At 35.8% G+C, this 22,061-nt stretch overlaps 1 protein-coding gene across 1 annotated transcript; it reads left to right on the forward strand.

The window, feature by feature from the left end:
• The first annotated feature begins 2,185 nt into the window (after positions 1–2,185).
• On the forward strand, positions 2,186–16,816 carry LOC106882390 (microtubule-associated protein 1 light chain 3 alpha). Its single transcript, XM_014933052.3, has 4 exons — positions 2,186–2,282; positions 13,294–13,349; positions 14,192–14,298; positions 14,899–16,816. Exons 1-4 carry the CDS (start codon positions 2,240–2,242, stop codon positions 15,065–15,067), a joined length of 375 nt encoding a protein of 124 aa, XP_014788538.1. The 5' UTR covers positions 2,186–2,239; the 3' UTR covers positions 15,068–16,816.
• The last annotated feature ends 5,245 nt before the right edge of the window (positions 16,817–22,061 follow it).

Raw genomic sequence — 22,061 nt, forward strand, 5'->3', positions numbered from 1 at the left:
TGTCATATACTTAATGTTTTGTTTAAATATTTTTCAGCTGCGGTATTTTCTCCAAGGAAATGTATGTATGTATGTATGTATGTATGTATACACACACAAGCACATACATACAGTATATTGATTAGTGCGTTGTACGAATATCAAGGTCTACGTCAGTTATGAAACTTTACAACTACGTGTGTGCGCGCGCACGCAAGTGAAAACATTTATATACATTATTAAGCTTCCTCATTTTGGACGTATACACAAACAGACGCGCACGCTCTCTCTCTCTCTCTCACACGCACACACAGTACCTGTGGACTCATCGGCAACGTAAGAACCATTTAACAATGTTGAGCTTACGTAACTCTTCGCAACATTTCGTGTTTTGATTCGTTCGGACCGATATGTTATGTGCTAAAATTAATTTACTTTGGATTTTTTAGTAGAAATTTTGGTACTGTCATGGTATTAGCTGTCAGAATTGAAAGTAGAACTGACAAGGAACGTTACTGCTTGTTTGAGTTGATTCTTTGGCTACTGACTAGCCGGAGCTATCTATCTGTCTGTCTATCTCACTATCTCTCTCTATATATATATCTATTTATCTATCTATCTATCACTCGTTCACCTGTTTGTGTCCGTAGAATTTATCAAATTAGAAAACGCAAATTTAATATAAAAATATATTTTCTGAAATTGCAAATTATTTAAAATATAAAAATATAATTTTCAACAGAGAGAATTTATCAAAATAGAAAACAAATGAAGTTTGAAGTTTAAAAATAATAGGATCGACCACTCACGACTAGCTAGCGCGACTGCGCGTTCGGGTCCACTCTGCTTTAGTAGTACCCTTATACTCTGTGTGTTTTCAAACGCATGGATATAGGTGTCAAATTTGTTCCAATAACTTTCGAGTGATAGATAGATAGATAGAGAGAGAGAGAGAGAGAGAGAGAAAGAGAGAGACAGACAGATAGCTCGCTCCGGCCAGTCATGGTATTAGCTGTCAGTAGCCAAAGAATCAACTCAAACCAGCAGTAACGTTCCTTGTCAGATTTTTCTACTTTCACTTCTAACAGCTACCATGACAGTGCCGAAATTTTATAAAGAAGTTTAAAACAAATACCTGATAAATTATTTTTTTGATAAAAGTGAATTAAAAATATATTGCATTCTTGTGCGAGTTTTTACTTTTTAATATGAATCATCCATTTCTTTAATAACAGCTATTTCATTAAAGTTGTTATATCTATAATTACTTTAAAACTGGCTTTGTTTTCGATGCGAATTTTGTTGTTCAGACCCAAAATAAAGCTTGATAAAGCATATCAAAAGATGATCCAGCTATAGGGTATTCTAGACCACATAATACAATGTGGGTCCCCCATTTTTAAGAAACCAGGGTAGGATATTGAACTTTCGTTGGTTCTGTCTGTCCATTGCTGTTTAGCCAAAGTCTGTCCCCAACAACAAGACCTATAAGCAAAGGTGAGCCAAATATGACCTCTTCTACCTCATTATAAGGCCTAATGTATTTAGTACTATATTATTCAATGTGTCCTTTCTTTTGTTTTTGCTAATACAACGGAGGTGAAATTCGGAGAGATTCAGCTTTTGTTTTTAGCAGGTCAAGCGCCTTCGTCGATGTGAACGTTATATCGTTGCTGATGATAGCATTAATTTCATCAAGTATATATTAAGACACTCCAAAGTCAGGACTAATTACAATTATTTATTTATCTGGCAAATAAACAACTTCGCGAAATTGTTTGTTTTGATAAACAATGTTGCTACAAATTCAACATGTGCGTGTCTTCTCATTCTTGTCGATTACGTCACAAACTTTGCGCAGTTCACATGTTTTACGCATTCTGATTGGTTAACGAAATATCAATTTTTACCAATCGCTGCTATCTGTTTATTTATTATTATTAACCTCGCACATGTACATCGTATTTTGGCTGTTCTAGTAATTTTGCTTACCCCCACACAAATAGATGGAATTGTTTTGGTTTTCTCCATTAACATCACGCTAAAAAAGCGATAAATTGTTTTGAATAATTTCGAAAAAACATTAAAGAATCACATATAAGTTAAATTATCTGTATTATGGAATCTGTGTATAATTATGCAGCTTTTCCCTGAGAGTTCTGTTGAGGTGTACTGTTAATTCGGGTCAGTACCTAATAAACCTGACAGACACAACAGCTTGTTTCTACGCATATGAACACCTTTATACACTGGAATCGAAATGAGCGATTCAACGAAACCATTCCGAGAAAGACGACCATTTGGTATGTATTATTTATAAATTTGTTTTATGTGATCTATATAACCGTTAGTATAACGTTGTGATGGAAGTTATGTAACTATTATTTATCACATATGCTAACCTGAAGCTGATAAACATACCAAGCATGCATATATTTATATATATGTGTGTGTGTGTACGAATAAGCGCATAAATGCAAAACAAGGTGGAAAAAATGTATGTATGTATGTGTGTGTACAATATATACACGTTGCAATATCAAACGAATCTTCAATTTTATAAATAGATCCTTTATAATGAAATAGACTGATGCTTTTGTCTGAACCCGAGATATACACGATAGGTCAGACCTTATGTTAGAAGGCATTCCAGCCGTGATCATCCTGTCTTTTTTTACGAGGCGGTGGGCGTCCCAGGACCACATTATCGAATCTATCCTTTATAACAAAGTAGTGTGTTATTTGAGACAGATTTAGCTGCTGTTTCTAGCATCCCAGTCAACCTCCGCAGAGGTTCTCTCGATACCTGATCGCAGATATTCTTTTATACATTTCACCCTGAAGGCTGAGGCCATTTAGCTATACACGATCGATCACGTTTTCAATTTTGCGTATTGGTTCGGATTTTTCCATTTCTTACGGTTTACATTTATGAAATAAACCGCAAACCTCGATTTGAATCAGTAAAATGCTTACTAAATCATTATAATCATTATAAAATTATTATTATTATTATTTTCATTTATCCCTCATGATTGAATTTCTCTCGAAAAGCCCCGATTTTCATATAAAATCCACCAGGTTGTATGTATAGCTCTTGATCGCCTTCACCATTTCTGCTACTAACTTCCTGTAGATTATTTCGATCTACACCTAGCAGTCATCACAATCTGTTACCTGTTACATATATTCTCTCACATTTTCCCCTCAAACTATTAATATCAAACCAGAATTCCGCTTATCACAGTTTTTCTTTTTTCTTTCGTCTTTCAGTGGTTCAAGTTTGTTTACTTACTGTCCATTGAAGCTACCTTTTTGTATTTGCATTTTCATTTAATGGAAACCCAATAGCTATCGATATATACACCTATATTTGTTTACTTCTATTTATTTTAAATGCTAGAATGTATATATATGGCCTACATAGACAAGTGACAGAACAGCTAGGGCCATATTGCTTGAGGCAAAAAATAAACACTTATTACTTGATGCAATAGAGTATTACATTTATAAGCCGACTAGTGAATAATATTGTTAACAATGACGGTACCGACAGAAAGATGCCGAACAGGAGAGCAAAATCGAAAGCCAAAATGATATATATTATATATATATATATGCGTGTATATATATATATATATATATGTGTGTGTGTGTGTGTGTGTGTGTATATATATATATATATATATATATATATATATATATATATGATTTTAATTTCTAATAGGAATGTTGTGGGGTCAAGATGCTCTTGATTTTAGCTTTCAATTTTGCTCTCGTGTTCGGCATTTTTCTCTCGGTATCATCATTGTTATCGATATTATTCACTTGTCGGCTTATAAATGTAATTTGATAAAATATAAATTTGTGATTTGTGCTGGCAAAAATGCACTACCCTGTGTTTCACTCACTATATTAATTTCTGTAAGTATGTTGCGCATTAAATTTCTTGTTGTGTCCTCCTTCCCTTCCCAATTGGCAGGCTATTTAATTAGCAGTGCCTAATTTAATCGGTGGAAGGAAAAAAATGCTTTCACGTTGAAGAAAATCGAATTTAATGCCCAGTATACAGACGAGGAGAATAAAAATGTAGATTTAAGCTTCTGATGTTTCTCATTAAGGTGTATGAATAAAAGATTCTGCAGAAATTACGTAGTGGTTGGTCTATGTTAGTAAATATTATTTAGTGAAATTCTCATATGCCTTGGGAAGAGAAATAATTCCTCTCCACTCTATCTTAGAAAGGGACAGACCCGAAACGTCAGCATTTTTCTTTCTTGTTTTATCAAGAAATACGAACTCATTTGCATTTACGAATTTCGTTTAAATTCTTCTTGTTGTAGTCAAACTCATTTGCTGATTGGTAAATCCCTTCAGAGGAAAGCTATTTGCATATCATAAGAACATCATCATCATTTCCGTTTTTCCATCTTGGCTTAGGTAGGACGGGTCTTTTTGTGGAGGTGCTTTACGGCAGGATGTCCTTTTGGGAGCCAACTGTTTTTAGTTGCCGCTTACGACCAAAATTTATACTTTCTGCTTATTTTTTAAAGACAGCAGAGACACTTTGTTCAAGTGTCGGCGAAGGTAAAGAATACGCATACCCTGTGTTTAGGGTTAGGGTTACGCCGAAAACGGGTGGTGTGCGTTTTCTTTACCTTCGCCCAAGTATCTTGTATACTATAACCTGGCCCGACCAAAGCCATGTTGAAGATTTAGTATAAGGTGATAAACACGTAACACACACACACACACGCGTATACATGACCGACTGCCATGCAGCTTCCGTCTTCCAGATTCACTCACAAGGTATTGGTCAGCCTGGACTTATAATAAAGGACACTTTCTCAAGGTGCTGCACAGTAGGATTGAACCTGAAACCACATAGTTGCAAAGCGAGCTTCTTGACCACACAGCCATTTCACCGTCCTGGATTTGTAAATTTTATCAACTTCTGGAAGGATGAAAGGGACACTTCACCTCAGCGGGATTTGAACTCAGAGCACAGAGAGTATGAAAAAAAAAATAATAAAATAAGATATATATTTTGTTTTTTAGTTGTTTTAGTCATTAGAGTGTGGCCAGCAAGAAACCTGTTCCATTCTAGTCCCTTCTCTCATATTTTGACCTCTTATATCCTAGTTTAAACTGCCTTCCATGCTACTATGGCCATCCCACTCAGTTGAGAAGAATCTTAGCCTTGCAGGCTAAATGGTAACCTCACTAGTGTTGGTGCCATGCATAAAAAGCTCCCAGTACAGTGGTTGGCGTTAGGAAAGGCATCCAGCTGCAAAAACTGTGTCAAAGCAGACTCATTGAAAGAGGCCCATTATGTGATATATATATATCTCATCATCATCACCGTTTAACGTCAGCTTTCCATGCTAGCATGGGTTGGACGATTTGACTGAGGACTGGTGAAACCGGATGGCAACACCAGGCTCCAATCTAATTTGGCAGAGTTTCTACAGCTGGATGCCCTTCCTAACGCCATATATATATATATATATATTCATTACACTCTCGGAGTGGTTGGCGTTAGGAAGGGCATCCAGCTGAAGAACTCTACCAGATCAGATTGGAGCCTGGAGCAGCCTTCTGGCTTGCCAGTCCTCAGTCAACTCGTCCAACCCATGCTAGCATGGCAAGCAGACGTTAAACGATGATGATGATATATATATACATACACATATATATACAGGGTGTCCACAAAGTCTGGGTACATGGAGTAAATAAAATCATAACATAAACAATTAAATATAAGAAATAATAATTTCTTAAAGTATGTGTTAATCCCCATGTACCCAAATTTAGTTTAGTAGAATATGTTTGTGATATATTTCAACTGCTAAAAGGCAAATTCACTGCAGTTACCATGGTGAAAATATCCCTCTTTTGGTAAAATGGTGTGGGATTCCTGATAGATGACAAGACCGAACAAACTGAGTGTTTCCACATCTTTTTACCATAAGAGAAATATTTTCTCCATGGTAACTGCCTTGAATTTGCCTTTTAGCAGTTGAAATATGTCACAAGCATATTCTAACTAACCTAAATTTGGTCTAATATTTCCATTGTTTAACATAATAATTCCTGTAATCTCTTGTTTGCCCTTTTTGTGTAGGTGATCTCTGATGTAAGCCTAAATTAACTCCGTTTTACTTTGTATATTTCTTTCTGTTGTGACAAAATTCAACCTGTTTCTTTGCTCATTTGTTTTGTTCCTTCATTGTTACATCATCCTTGTTAACCATACAAAGAAACGGGTCGAATTATTTCAGAGCTTATACAACTTGGAATTGATTCTCCTGAGCATAGTCCGATTATATTTCACTTAATTGGTTTCTTCAATTTATATGTATATGTGTGTGTATGTATGCATGTATGTATGTGTGAGTGTGTGTGTGTGTATATATGTATGTTGTACATATGTATTTGAGTGTGCGTATATATATATATATATATATATATATATATATATATATATATATATATATAATAATAATAATAATAATAATACAAATGATATATGAGCATATGCATGTATATATACATATATGTACATACCTACATCTACATGTATATATAGATGCATATCTGGGTACAGGACGTCAGAAAAGGAACGGGAACATAAAGCACAAAAACGGACTTTTTTTTTACAGACAACAGAATGAACACATAGGAAAACACACGAGCCACTTATGGAACTTTTCCTTCATCAGCTGCCTCTATTCTAAACTAGGCGTTTCTATATATATATATATATATATATATATATATATATACATATATAATGTATGTGTATATGTATGTATATGAGTATGTACATATGTATGTGTATATGCATGTATATATGTGTGTGTATATATGCATATGTATATATGTGTATGTATATATGTATGTATTATATATATGTATGTATAAATGAAATTGGGTGATAGTCAAGCTTTTCTCAAGTACCAATTAGTGAAGCAAATTGTTTCAACTAGGAATTAGAAACAGACTGGTTACTCACTTGTCTCTGACAACTGTCTACACAATCATCAAACTGAACTGCTCTATGGTCATTCAGTCTGCTAAAAATAGCTGCCAAAGTTCCTTCAAATCACACATTACCCATGGCCAAACAACTCGTATCCTATTCATCAGTCGTCATGATCAGGGTTTGATGAAATTCATTGAGACAGATTTTCTAAACCCAACACCCTTTCTGTTACCCTCCTTCACCTGTTGCCAGCCCTTACCTGTTTTCCAAGCACAGTAATATTTCTCTCATCGCTGGATGTGGTTCTCATGCAAGACTGGATACAAACAGTACCACTTGTATTGGCTGTGACACTCACTGAGGGGTTTATTTGGCATGCTGAAAGCAGAATTCTGCTATTAAGCTGCTATTAATTTAAATCACTTTATCACAAGAAGTTTGTATCAAAACCAAAGATGGCTTGGTATCAAAAGGGGTTAACTCTTTTGTTATCATATCTCTCTTGGAATACACTGCACTTGTCTCAGTTAATTTTGAAAATAATGAAAAATTCAGTTAAATAGTGAAGTAACTTTGTTGTCATTAAGCAGTTGTTTTGGACATAAATCAACACAAAATTTTTGATGGAAGGTTTTGGTTTAGATTAATTCAAATCAGGATGTTTTATAGAAACAGGTCAGTCACAGATGTGTGAGGAATTCATGCTTTGTTATACAAGCTTTTATGTTGACCTATAACACCAGCATGACTGATTAAAAACTTCTTCTGGTAGGCTATTAGCTTGCTAGTAGTGTTCTAAAGTTGATTGTATTGAGTGTGACTGGTGTTTTATCACTTTGTATCCTGTTACTGTAGCAAAAATAATTCATGCCTCAATGTTTCAATTCTACTAACTATAAATAGTTACCTTCTCAAAGTATAAAGGAGGAGCAGTAGGGACCATATGTAGACCCCTCCTCCATTGGTCATGAATGATCATAGGACTGCATTTAGAAAGTTCCCCTCTGAGGCACAAGTCTGAGCAATTGCCCATGCATACCAGCATCCCTTCTCCATGCCACCGATGTTATCCAAGAGAAAGGCAAAGACTGATACAGCTTGGCACCAGTGACGTTGTAACTCATTTCTATAGATGAGTGGACTGGAATAAAAGTGAAATAAAGTGTCTTGCTCAAGAACACAATTCACAGCCTGGTTTGGAAATTGACCTCTGAGCCTTGTGCCTTCACCATATAGTTGAGAACTATTTCAGTTGTTGGACCCTTTTGATATTAACCTACCTGAGACCACATTTGGTTCTATGATACAAACTGTTTAAAACCTTCCATCAAAATTCCATGTTTCAAATATGTAGTTGCAAGGCTCCAATAAAGGATGCTCTTCAATGTACAATCAGCAACACTCCTTTCAAGCATCAGGTCATGGGAAACAGCAAGACCTCATAGTTGTATCCACACGTAAGATCTCTCCAACTCCTGGTCAGTAAAGGACTGCTACCCTACAATCGCTCCAAATGCACATCTGCCTCTTGCATACACCCGTAAGAAAGGGGCTGTCTTGAACCCTTTGCTTCTTGATGTGACATTAGTTCCTCTCCCTTCCAGTCCCTTTGTGACTTCACTTCCTCTCTCTTCTGGTCCCTTCGTAATGTCGCTTCCTCACCTTTCTGGTCACTCATCCTTCCTCCACAAAACACCAGCTTAATATTGGTTTCAAATTTTAGCACAAGGCCAGCAATTTTGGAGGAGAGGTAAGTCAATTACATCAACCTCAGTACTCGACTGGTACTTAATTTATCGACCCCAAAAGGATGAAAGGCAAAGTCGACCTCGACGGAATTTGAACTCAGAACGTAGTGGCAGACGAAATACCGCGAAGCATTTCGCCCGGCGTGCTAACGATTCTTATTTCTTTACTGCCCACAAGGGGCTACACACAGAGGGACAAACAAGGACTGAGGACTGGTGAACCAGATGGCTGTACCAGGCTCCAATCTGATCTGGCAGTGTTTCTACAGCTGGATGCCTTTCCTAACACCAACCACTCCAAGAGTGTAGTGAGTACTTTTACGTGCCACTGGCACGAGGGCCAGTCAGACGGTACTAGCAACAGCCACGCTCAAGTGGTGTTTTTTTTTACGTGCCACCTGCACAGGAGCCAGTCCAGCGGCACTGGCAATGATCTTGCTCGAATGTTTTTTTGGCAATGACCACACACACACACATTAAGAATAAGTTGGTTCCTATAGTCTACTTTTGTAACCTAGTTTGTTGCTATCAATCATTCCTTTTTCAGTTTGATGATGATATGGGCATTCATTCTATTATCAGCTGGTTGTCTTGTTTTTCTTAATCATTTGAAATTTTTGTTCACCATTGAACTTCAAACTTTTCTTTCTAATTGGTTTAGAGTAGAACTCATTCTGATAAGAGATTTACGACTGGATTAGTATAATTGATCTGACAAGAAATCAACTTAATTAATCACACTATAAATATTTTATCTGCAATATCTTTGTTAAAGTAGATTAAAGTGGATTTATCTTTGATCTAACGATAAAAAATTATTGTGGAGTGATAGTCTAAATATTGTCGTTGCATTTTAGTTGTTATTTAACCCCAGCTCAGCCTGAATCCAGCAAATCCATGATCAAAGGTAATCCAGCTGTGGCCACATGATATAATTTTATTTTAGTGAGATTTGGGTACAGTTTCTAGAGGATCAACTGACTATCAAGGCTCCGCATTGGCTCAGTTGAGCAGGGATATATTTTATATTTGGGGGCTATCTTACAGTAGGCGCTGGATTTATGCTTGAAGAGAAGGGGCCAAAACAGAATAGGCTTCTTGTTGTAAAGTAGTTACATGCAGGGTGGGAGTGACCAGTCTGGAGCTGGAAAGGGATAATGTAAGGGTGATGAAGTGTCGTCGTGAAATCTTAAAGTACACAGTGAGTAAAAATATGTGGGTGGGTAGATGTTATATATATACACACATACACAACTGGCTTCTTTCAGTTTCCATCTTCCAGATCCATTCACAAAGCTTTGACTGGCTAGGGCTATAGTAGAAGACACTTGCCCGAGGGGCCACACAACAGGACTGAACCTGGAGCCTTATGGTTGGAGAGTAAGCTTCATACCACACAGCCATGCCTGTACCTGTATAAAATAAATTAACAAAATTAATAATTAGATGTTGGTAAAGCTGATTAGTACCTGTGCTTTTTAAAATTAAAATGAAAGGATTTTTGTGAGGTGACTGTTTTATGCCATTCTAAATGGGTTTACATTTAAATACCCTTCAAGAGTGTTGTTAAGCCTTGTAGCATAAATTTTTGCAGTGACTTGTTTGATGCTAGTTTTTGACACTAGTAGCAATAGAACAATGATATTGTATATGACTGAATGACACTGTAGACTTTATAAATATAGTTATAGTTTCATTTTATTAGTGATGTTTATATAATCTCTAATATTGTAATGTCAGAGTGTGACTATGATAATCAAAAAAGATCTATGATGACTGATGATGTACGTGATTTCAACAGATGGATTGTATCATTCTGCTGATGACATGTTCTGTGTCTGCTTTCATTTGGTTTTGACAGCTGGATGCCCTTCTTAATGCCAACCACTCAACGGAGTGTAATGGATGCTTTTTATGTGACACTAACACTGGTGAAGTTGCCAAGTGCCCTTAAGATGAGATGCCTTAACTGCGTGGAATAAGAAACTATGATAGAAGGAGAGGGTCAGGAGTTTTGCTGAAGAAGAGAATACATGACTTGCCCACTTGGAAAGAGAGAGGGAGGGAAGGAAAGAGATGTGAGGTCCAGGTACAATGTGAATATGTGACAAAATAGGATAGAAGAGCAGTAAAGGTGGATGTGTAGATAAGTGCACCGAGAGAAAATAGTGTGACAAATGGTGAAAGATGGGATATGATATGGACACACACACATAAAAGACAGGGAATTGTACAAGGTCTGGTCAAAATGTATCAAGACTGTTGCTATGATAACAGAGCTAAAGTATGCTAAGTGAAGTCTCTTGGCACAGATTGACTTTGAATTCTGTTGCTCACGCACACTAAGTTATAACATTCTTCATTTCTGTTCATAGTAGTGCTTGGAAGTAAAGTGTGTAGAGTGTGGTCATCTCAAAAAGAAGTTCAGGTTTCAGCTGTGTAGGATCTCCGTGATTGTATTGTGGAAGACAAAAACTATTTAAAAAATTGTCATAACAGGTGAGAAATCGTGGGTCTATAGCTATGACCCTGAAATCAAGGCTCAGTCTTTGAGGTGGAAAACCCTAACAAAATTTCAAGATGCCGAGGAAATCCGAGACAATGCTATGAGACAGCTACTTGGAAATGATGCTGGATAAAGTGTATGACTTCAGAAGGGGACTACTTCAAAGGAGATTAAATGTCAAATTGATATTGTTGCTATTATGTTAAACTGTCTTATGTCCAAATTTGGCCAAATATGTTTTTTTCCACATTTTTGCTTGCAATAGCCGGATCTTTTGGTCAAACTATATTGTATCTCTAGCTGCTTCAGATGCCAAGATGTCAAAGTATAGTATAATGGTTTTGCTATGGAATGGTGAAACTATTTTTTCGTTTTCTGAAAAAGCAATGTTTTGGACTTACGACGTTTTTGCATAATAGCAACACCACAATTCCTGAACTCATCCATGAAAATCCACAGACATATATAGAAATTGTAGTTTTTACCTGTAAATTTGGATTTTTATCCCTAATATTATTATCATATAAATTGTTGCTATTATGTTAAACTGTCGTATGTCCAAATTTGGCCAAATGTGTTTTTTTCTAGATTTATTTTTGCTTGCAATAGCCAAGCTTTTGGTCAAACTATTGTATCTCCAGCTGCTTCAGATGCCAAGATATCAAAAATCTATCAAATTGTAGTACAATGGTTTTGCTATGGAATGGCGAAACTTATTCCGTTTTCTAAAAAAGCAACATTTTGGACTTATGACACATTTGTGCAAGCTATGGACACATAAGAGGTGCAGCAACATCAAAGGCAGGTTAACTAGCAAGTTAGTTTTTGTTTGTGGCAGATGTTCAGGTGCAATAAAGACTGCAAACAAACAGGAAACAACTTCTATCTCATTCCAGGGTGAAAAACTAGAGGTAGTCGATAGCTTCCGCTATCTGGGCGACCAAGTTAGTAGTGGGGGTGGGTGCGCTGAAAGTGTAGCTGCTAGAATAAGAATAGCCTGGGCAAAGTTTAGAGAGCTCTTACCCCTGCTGGCGACAAAGGGACTCTCACTCAGAGTAAAAGGCAGACTGTATGACGCATGCGTACGAACAACCATGCTACATGGCAGTGAAACATGGGCTGTAACTGCTGAGGACATACGTAAGCTCGCAAGGAATGAAGCCAGTATGCTCCGTTGGATGTGTAATGTCAATGTGAATACCCGTCAGAGTGTAAGTATCTTGAGAGAAAAGCTGAACATTAGAAGCATCAGTTGTGGCGTGCAAGAGAGACGATTGCGCTGGTATGGACATGTGGTGAGAATGGAGGAGGATAGCTGCGTGAAAAAGTGCCACACCCTAACAGTTGAGGGAACCCGTGGAAGAGGTAGGCCCAGGAAGACCTGGGCTGAGGTGGTGAGGCAAGACCTTCGTACATTGGGCCTCACCGAGGCGATGACTACGGACCGAGACCTTTGGAAATGGGCTGTGCGTGAGAAGACCCGGCAAGCCAAGTAAGATCGTTGCCAGTGCCCCTGGACTGGTTCTTGTGCGGGTGGCACATGAGATGCACCATTTTGAGCGTGGCCGTTGCCAGTACCGCCTGACTGGCTCCTGTAGGATTTTCGAGCGAGATCGTTGCCAGTGCCCCTGGACTGGCTTGTGCGGGTGGCACATAAAAGACACCATTTCGAGCGTGGCCGTTTTCGTGCGGGTGACACGTAAAAGCACCCACTACACTCTCTGAGTGGTTGGCGTTAGGAAGGGCATCCAGCTGTAGAAACTCTGCCAAATCGGACTGGAGCCTGGTGTTGCCATCCGGTTTCACCAGTCCTCAGTCAAATCGTCCAACCCATGCTAGCATGGAAAGCGGACGTTAAACGATGATGATGATGATGATGATGATGTGTTGGAGTTTTCTTTTTATAGCACCAATCCAGACACTTTATGATCAGACTTCATATATAAACAGATACTTTCATGCTACTTCTTTCCCATGTTGAAATAACCATTAATTGATTCTTTGGTCATAATAGCATGTGTCTCCTCTGTCGTTATTATTTATTTATTTAATCATTTATTGATATATTTTTGCAGCTCAGAGAGTAAAGGACATAGAAGCTATTCGACAGGAACATCCAGACAAAATACCTGTAAGTTGTTGCCATTGTTTTTTTTTTAGTTGTTGTTTTGACCCAGGTAAGTTCAGGCTGGTTGGACAGAGTTATGCTTATAAGTGTCCTGGACATTCTTTTCAGTCATTGTGGCCATGCTGGGGCACCACCTTGAAAGGTTTAGTTGAACAAACCAGCCCCTGGTACTTATTGTTTTTTAAAGTCTGGTTCTTACTGTATTAGTCACTTTTGCTGAAATACTTAGTTACAGGAACATAAACACACCAACACTAGTTGTCAAGCTTTGTGTATGTGTGTATATGTATAGAAATGCATACACACACACACACATACATAAATAAATATGTATGTGTGTATGATATTTATAAAAATGATATTTGAAAAAAACCATGTTTCCTTTGTGGTTCAGTGTTTATATATATATATATATATATATATATATATATATATATATATATATATTTATATATATTGATTTGGGGGCTTCCAATCAGTTTCCATTCACAAAATAAAATTCAAACTCAAGGAATTGGTTGTCTATCTACCCATCCACTCTGATTGGAAACAGGTGAGGGTTGGTGATAGGAAGAGCATTGGGCTGTACAAAATGTGCCTCAACAAATTCCACCTGACCCATGCAAGCTTGGAAAAGTGGATGTTAAAACCTGATGATAATGATGGTGATGGTGGGGATGATGACGACAGTGGTTGTGAGGATGATGATGACGACGATGGTGGTGGTGACAACGATGATGGTAGCAGTGCTGATTATGATGATAATAATGGTGGTGGTGATGATGATGACAATGTATCTGGGGTTGATAAATGATCAATTATTTTATTTTTTTATTTTTCACCAGATTATCATTGAGAGATATCAGCATGAGAAAAATTTACCATTATTGGACAAAATCAAATTCTTGGTTCCAGATAATGTTAACATGAGTGAACTTGTTAAAATTATCAGGTAACACACTATAATATTTTTTTTCCTTCTCTATTATTTGTCTGTTATCAACATAAATGGCCCAATAATTCAATGATGTCTAACATTTCATTGGGGGCCTGTGATCCTCCATTCTTGCTCTCTTTCTACACCACCAGTAAAACCACTTTGAGTTGTTAAAAGGCTCCTCAGCTGGCTGGAGGTTTGTTGTATTATATTACACCACTGGTAGGGACAGTGGAGAAGCATTGTATGATTCACAGTTGTTGGCATGGATGTGTGGTTAAGAAGCAAGCTTCCCAATCATGTAGTACCAGGTTCAGTCCCACTATGTGGAACCTTGGGTGTCTTCTATAGACTGACCAAAGTCTTGCAAGTAGAGTTAGTTGATGGAAGCTGAAAGAAGCCCATCATATATGTATATATATGTATATATAAATGTATATATGTGTGTGTGTGTGTGTGTCGTAAGCGACGGAGTGCCAAAAGAAAGCTATGTGCTATTCATATGCACATTTATAAAAACGAGTATATAAATTCCCCTCATCTTGCAAATACATTCTTCTCTGTTATTGTATTTGTTTTTTTGCTTTGCTGAAATATATTTCTCCTTTGCTTCAGGTTTCGACTTCAGCTGCATCCTGGCCAGGCCTTCTACTTGTTGGTCAATGACAGAAGCATGATCAGCAATACAACCCCTATATCGGAGGTTTATGAACGAGAAAAAGATGATGATGGCTTCCTTTATGTTCTCTATGCATCACAAGAAACATTTGGGCAACATATTTAAAACACCCCCCAAACACCCACCAAAAAACAAAAAACCTAAATGTTTTCTTCAAGAGATTTGTCCCTGTCCCATATACTTTCCAGTATATGTTATTATCCGGTCATCAGCAATTCTTTCATTGCTTTAATCAAAAACTCTTTAATTAAAGGTTTAAAAACATTAGGGTTTTCTCCTCATAGCATTTTCCCATTATGTCTGTCTTTCAAGATCTCTCTCATTTGATGTTTAAGATATTCATGTTTGGTGTTCATGTAAAAATGTTCAAAGCATTTAAACTATTTAGTTAAACAATTTGACTATTTGTTAACATTGGAAATCTCAAAGCACAGCTTTAGTTTATTTGTTTTCATGTTTGTTTTCTATTGAAGTTCAAGGCAGTAATTTTTTTTTTTTTTATTTATGTTCGGAATGTAGTCCTAAGGGATTGTCTTAGAACCATAATGATAGTCTTAGATACACCAGTAAGCTTAAACCTTTAGCATTTAAAACCAGCCATATCCAGACCCAAATATTCTACCTATTTTGTGTTCAACCTGGCCATATCTGGCCTCTCACATCTAACCTACAAGGTCATTCTAAAAATAAACAATCACATTACTGAAATCTCAAAGTTATGTGACAATGCATGATTAATTCAAAGCAATGTGAATAAAAAAAAAAAGGCATTACATTTGACAGAGAAGTCTGAATGCTGAAGGGTTAAGCACACCAAAACTATTTCTGTTTCACACATTAACCCTTTAGAATTCAGTTTACTCTTTCAATTGTAGTACTTGTATCTATTCACATTGTTTTGAATTAATCCTGCATTATCTCATAGCTTTGAGACTCCAATGATGTGATTATTAATTTTTAGACTGATATTGTAGGGTAGGTGTAAGAGGCTGGATCTGGCTGGTTTAAACATAAAGCCAATTGAATATTATGGACCAGATATGGCTAGTTTAAGAGCCGAAGAGTTAAGTTATAAGAAATCCACCATTTAAAATTGGATACTGCCTTGGCTTTAATTTTGTTGTCACTTAACTACAGACTTTCATTTACTCATGTATGTATTTAGGTTAGTGTTTAGCAAACTATACTCCTGATTTAAAATCCATTTTTACTATGTATAAAGTCCCCTTTTTTTGTGTGTGCAATTTGGTTTGATTATAGTAACCTTATCAAGTTCATATTCTCATTTCAATTGCTGATCTTCACTGAAATGATTAAAACAAAATAGAGATTATTTGGTTATTTCAAAATATTTTATTCAAACAAACCTCAATAATATTTATAAATTCTGAAATAATAATAATAATAAAAAAAAATGTATATAATTATTCTCTTCTCTAATTTTGAAAATTATTAAGCACTTTAGAAATTTGAATTATGAGCAAATGAATTATGTTATTTACATTATCTGTTATACAACAGCAGTTAACTCTTGTCTTTCCACTTGTGTAGTGTATGTGTGAATGCATGTGGCCTAATGGTGAGGCTATTAAACTCCCATTAGTAAGGATGTGGGTTCAATTCCTAGACCAGGCCGTGCATTGCGTATTTGGGCAAGTCTCTTCATTTCACATTGCTCCAGTTCACACCAACTGCTGAGTGGCGCCTTGTAGACTATGCTATTACCCAACAATTCTTGCAGATGCAAGATGTCAGCAGCTCTTAATGGCTGCATCACCCTGGATGTAATGATGATTATTTACTCGTGTACATTATTTATACAGTACAGAGGGCAACAATAAATTGTTAAAATGAGCCAACCCTTCAATGTCTCATGTATTGTGTTGTTCTGTTGTTGATCTGTTTATTTAATTTCTTCTAGAATTGAATGAACCAAGACGGTTGAGGATCATGTCACACAAGCAATTCTGATAAATGTTAAGGATCTCTACATTTATGCTTTCAGTCAGCTAAAGGCTGAAATGAATAATGTCTGTATATGTATGTGTATGTCCTTGGTCTGTGTGTGTACTTTTGGGTATGGATGTGTGATTCAGTACTAACAAGAACATTCTACTTTGCATTTTAGATACACTTTCTTCCCTTCATAGCATACAAATTAGTTATTTTACTCTTTTTTGTGTGACATTTGGATTTAGGAGACCTGAGCTAAAAAAAAAAAAGACATTTAACCCTTTCGTTACCAACCCGGCTGAAATCACCTCTGGCTCTGAGTACAAATGTCTTTTTTACATAAGATTTGAATTAAAATCTTCCACCAAACCTTATGTTCCTAACACTAGCTGAATGATAACTAAGTTATTTTACTAAATTCTTTGTTATATTTAAAGTAATTGAAAGAAACACAGAGCATTTCAAAGAGATTATGGTTATTCATTATAGAAAATGTGATTTTCTTCCTGTATTTCTTATTTTTTAAATTTTAATGATTAAATATCTCAAGGTTGTATATGATTTCTATAATGGTATCTGCTTCTTAAACTGCACAATTTTCTTATTGTATTTTTCAACCAATTAAAGGTATATGTATGTATGTATAATGTAATGTAATGTATGTATAATGTAATGTATGTATGTATGTATCTATCTGTGTGTGTGTCTGTATGTATGCTATTTTTAATTGGCAGAGTCTACATACAGACTCAAGGGCCAAAAGTCACTTTGTAAATTTTGCCAATTGAAAATATAATAATATATATATATATATATATATATATATATATATACACACTTATGTTTTGAGTTCTATTTATCCTGTTTGTATGATCAAGTTTATACATACATATATACATACATATTTTCTTAATTGTAATTTTATGATTTTTATAACTTGTTTGCTTTTTAAGTTTGAAGACTATTTTAATAACTTTCTTTCATTTAGCTTAAGACTCTCTCTCTCTAAATTCATACTTAACATAGATCCTTTTTATGTTTCTCATTTTATTACAAGCTTCCATTTCACAGGAAACATATGGTTTAGCTAATTAATTATTTTGAGAAAAAAATAATAGTTATTGTCAGTTGCCTTTTTTTTTTTTGTTTTAATTTTATCAATTTCAACAAACTCATTGAAGCACTGGAATTTTTTCCATATCTGCCTTTTACAACAATCAAACACTGTCAGCTATCCATATGTATTGTTACTACTCTTTTTTTCCTTCTTTTGAAGGCAGTGAGCTGGCAGAATCATTAGCATGTTGGACAAAATGCTTAGCAGTATTTTGTCTGTCTTTACGTTCTGAGTTCAAATTCTGCCAAGGTTGATTTTGCCTTTCATCCTTTCAGGGTCGATAAATTAAGTACCAGTCGATCTGAATGGTTGGCCCCCTTCCCCAAAATTTCAGGCCTTGTGCCTATTAGTAGAAAGGATTATTACTCGTTTTTAACAACCATGATTATTTATAAATTTTATGACCTGTTTACATATTTCCATGACAAAACATATTAAACATTGTTTAGCTGATCTGTTAAACATGTTAAAAGAGATAGCAGGCTATATTAAGTTAAAAACAGTTATGGCAATACAATGACAAATAGAAAAATGCTTGGTACAGCTCTTCATCTGCCATCTTGGTTCAATTTTCACTGTTATTATTATTAAACAAACCTTGATGTTAGTTACCGGCATTGGATATTGAATATATCTGTGGTATATTGATTATAAATAGTTTAACCAAAATATTGAAAGTGTTAGCTGCATATATAAATAAAATTACAACTAAAAGAAATTCAATTTTAAACTATATCAAAGTTCTGGGGTTAAAGTTTATTTTTATTTAAAATTTTAAAGTGTTCTGATAGCTTTAATTAGTATTTAAAAGTCATTAAGCAGTTTATGAATGTCTGCTGCATTTTCAGTTGTTGGTGTTGTTCTTGGATTTCTTTTCACCGCTTCAACGAACAAGGGTTCCACAAAACTCAGTGGCACAAAATTCTTAGTTGGACATTTTGCTGTGTAGTTTGATGCCAGAATCCAGACGGACCCAGGATTTGCAGACCTATTTTACAAACAACACAGTTGTGGTCTCTTGTCATTTGGCGTAGATTGGACCTGGATCTATGCAGGGCATTTTTCTCCTTCAGGTTGTTGATCCAGTTGTCTTGATGTCAAGGATGGCTTAATTGCAAAAGTCCTGGGGTCGATTTGTTTGACTAAAGGCAGTGCTCCAGCATGGCCACAGTCAAATGACTGAAACAAGTAAATGAATAGTATTGCTTTGGCAATACTTATACTAGAACTAGAATGCTAGAAAAGATCAACATGGCCCCTGTTCAGTTCTTCTAATTCCCATATATTCAAGTTTAACCTATAGGTTTAAAGTGTTATGAGTATTCTAATATTTGTATAGCCTCTCCTTATCCAATTTAGAAAACAAGGTATTATAAGATCTATATATAAATCTTTTCACACATTGCTTTCTAAAATCTCTTCTCTTTTGTTTCATATGGTATGTTTATATTGACTGTTTGATTAATCCTGGTGGTGACAAGTTCAAAAGAATAAAGAACTCAATAAAATAATCCTGAGAGTGAATAAAATATCTAATCTATAATTAATAGTCTGAGAAAATATATTTTGTTTTGCCTGTGACTCAGGTGAAACAAAATATATTTTGTCAAACTAACAGTTATAAATTAAATATTTTATTTGATTATTCAATATTTCATGAGGTCTGTCTAAGAGTCTACTGACTTTGCATTTTTCATCATGAAGTTGAACTGAATTCAATACACTCAAAAATCTTGTGTATTCTATAGAAGTATTGATACAAATTACCGTTGTTATTCATAAAAGAATAGCAGTAATGTTGTGCTGCATTTTTTGTTAACAAGATTTAATTGGCAACACAAATGCACACATTTTCTTTGACACTAAATTAATAGCTATAATCCGCATATAAATTGTCTATTTTGATTATTTAGTTCAGAAAAATTTTTTTTTTTAATTTCACATATTTTGAGAGAATAATTTCTTGGGAGGTGCTATTTAACTAACATTTTGTACATCTTACCCATTTTTTTTTCTTTTGGCTTATTTATAGAATTAAATAAAATTAATGGAATGTCTTGCAATATTTTTTGGTGTTTGATCCTATAAATGCGAAAGCTTTTCCTTTTTTTTTAAAACAGAAATATGTATGCTTGAATGGACTCACAAATATGGATTGTATTTCAAAATAAAGTGTGAATGATGCACTGAAGATAAAACAACTTTTTTTTTTATATTTTGTTGACTGATTTCTTTTTGTTTTCTTTATTAATCTTTTATCTGTTTCTTGTTTCCGTCATAAGATTGTGGCCATGCTTGAGCACTGCCTTTAGTCAAACAAATCGACCCCCAGGACTTATTCTTTGTAAGCCTAGTACTTATTCTATCAGTCTCTTTTGCTGAACTGATAAGTTACTGGGACATAAACACACCATCGGTTGTCAAGCAATGGTTGGGGTGGGGACAAACACAAACACAGAAATACATACATACATACATACATACATACATAATATATATATCATCATCATCATCGTTTAACGTCCGCTTTCCATGCTAGCATGGGTTGGACGATTTGACTGAGGACTGGTGAAACCGGATGGCAACACCAGGCTCCAGTCTGATTTGGCAGAGTTTCTACAGCTGGATGCCCTTCCTAACGCCAACCACTCAGAGAGTGTAGTGGGTGCTTTTACGTGTCATATATATATATATATACGACCAGCTTCTTTCAGTTTCCGTCTGCCAAATCCACTCACAAGGCTTTAGTCGGCCCAAGTAGTAGAAGACACTTGCCCAAGGTGCCATGCAGTGGGACTGAACCTGGAACCATGTGGTTGGGAAGCAAGCTTCTTATCACACAGCAATGCTTTTCGCTTAGGCATTGGGATACTAATAACCAGATGTTAGAACTCAATTTACATATGCTTTCGAACAAAGTACCAGTCGAGTACATAGAAGTCCTTATAACTTAGCAGTCTGGCAAAAAGGACCAATAGAAGTACCAAATTGTGTGGTAAGTAGCTTGCTTACCAACCACATGGTTCTGGGTTCAGTCCCACTGTGTGGCACCTCGGGCAAGTGTCTTCTACTATAGCTTCAGACCGACCAAAGCCTTGTGAGTGGATTTGGTTGACAGAAACTGAAAAAGCCTGTTGTGTGTGTGTATATATATATATATATATATATATATTTATATATGTATGTATGTATGTATTTGTGTGTCTGTCTGTTCCCCCCCCACCCTCGTTTGACAACCGATGTTGGTGTGTTTATATCCCCATAACTTAGCAGTTTGCCAAAAGTGACTGATAGGATAAGTACTAGGCTTACAAAGAATAAGTCCTGGGGTCGATTTGTTCAGCTAAAGGCGATGCTTCAGCATGGCCGCAGACAAATAACTGAAACAAATATAAAAAGAAAATGTATATACTGGCGTTGATTCATTTTATTAACAAAAAATTCTTGAAGGCAGTGCCCCAGCATGACCACAGCCTAATGCCTGAGACTAGTAAAAAGATAAACGATGAATTATTGGGCCTTGCAGACTTTATGCTCATCCTGCTCCCTATCCTACAACACTGAGTCTCGCATCTGTAATATAACTGCTTTAGATGCAGGATAAGTTTTTGATAAAGTAGTTGTATGCTGTCAATTTAATGTAACAGGCCTTGACACATATCAAGGCTGACAGGAAGCGGTGCAGCTTCCTAGGTCTAACCAACAGTAGTATTATTCCCTTCAGGGGACTCGCATTAAGTTGACAGCATACAACTACTTCATCATATCACTACTGCATAAATCTCTCAGAGAGATTTAGAAATGTATTATTTCTAAAAGTTTCTGATACTTTGCAAAATAACAAAAGCATACTTTTATGCCAACAAATGCAGTAATTGTCTTACTTGCATTCTCAGCACAAGATGTGAACCATGGGCTATTTTATGTCATTCTGTTGATTCAATTAATTAAGGCCCCTTGTGGAAAAGTCATTCTAGAATTTTATTCATTTCAATGCAAAAAAAAAAAAAACTATTTTAACACAATTAG

This window comes from Octopus bimaculoides, chromosome 7 (assembly GCF_046866305.1).
Source record: "Octopus bimaculoides isolate indiv1 chromosome 7, ASM4686630v1, whole genome shotgun sequence".
In the NCBI taxonomy this organism is placed as follows: Eukaryota; Metazoa; Mollusca; class Cephalopoda; order Octopoda; family Octopodidae; genus Octopus; species Octopus bimaculoides.

Coding starts and splice junctions, on each gene's coding strand:
- LOC106882390 (XM_014933052.3), top strand. CDS start 2,240: ATGAGCGATTCAACGAAACCATTCCGAGAAAGACGACCATTTG. Junction 13,350..14,191: donor AACATCCAGACAAAATACCT/GTAAGTTGTTGC, acceptor ATTTTTCACCAG/ATTATCATTGAGAGATATCA. Junction 14,299..14,898: donor GAACTTGTTAAAATTATCAG/GTAACACACTAT, acceptor CCTTTGCTTCAG/GTTTCGACTTCAGCTGCATC.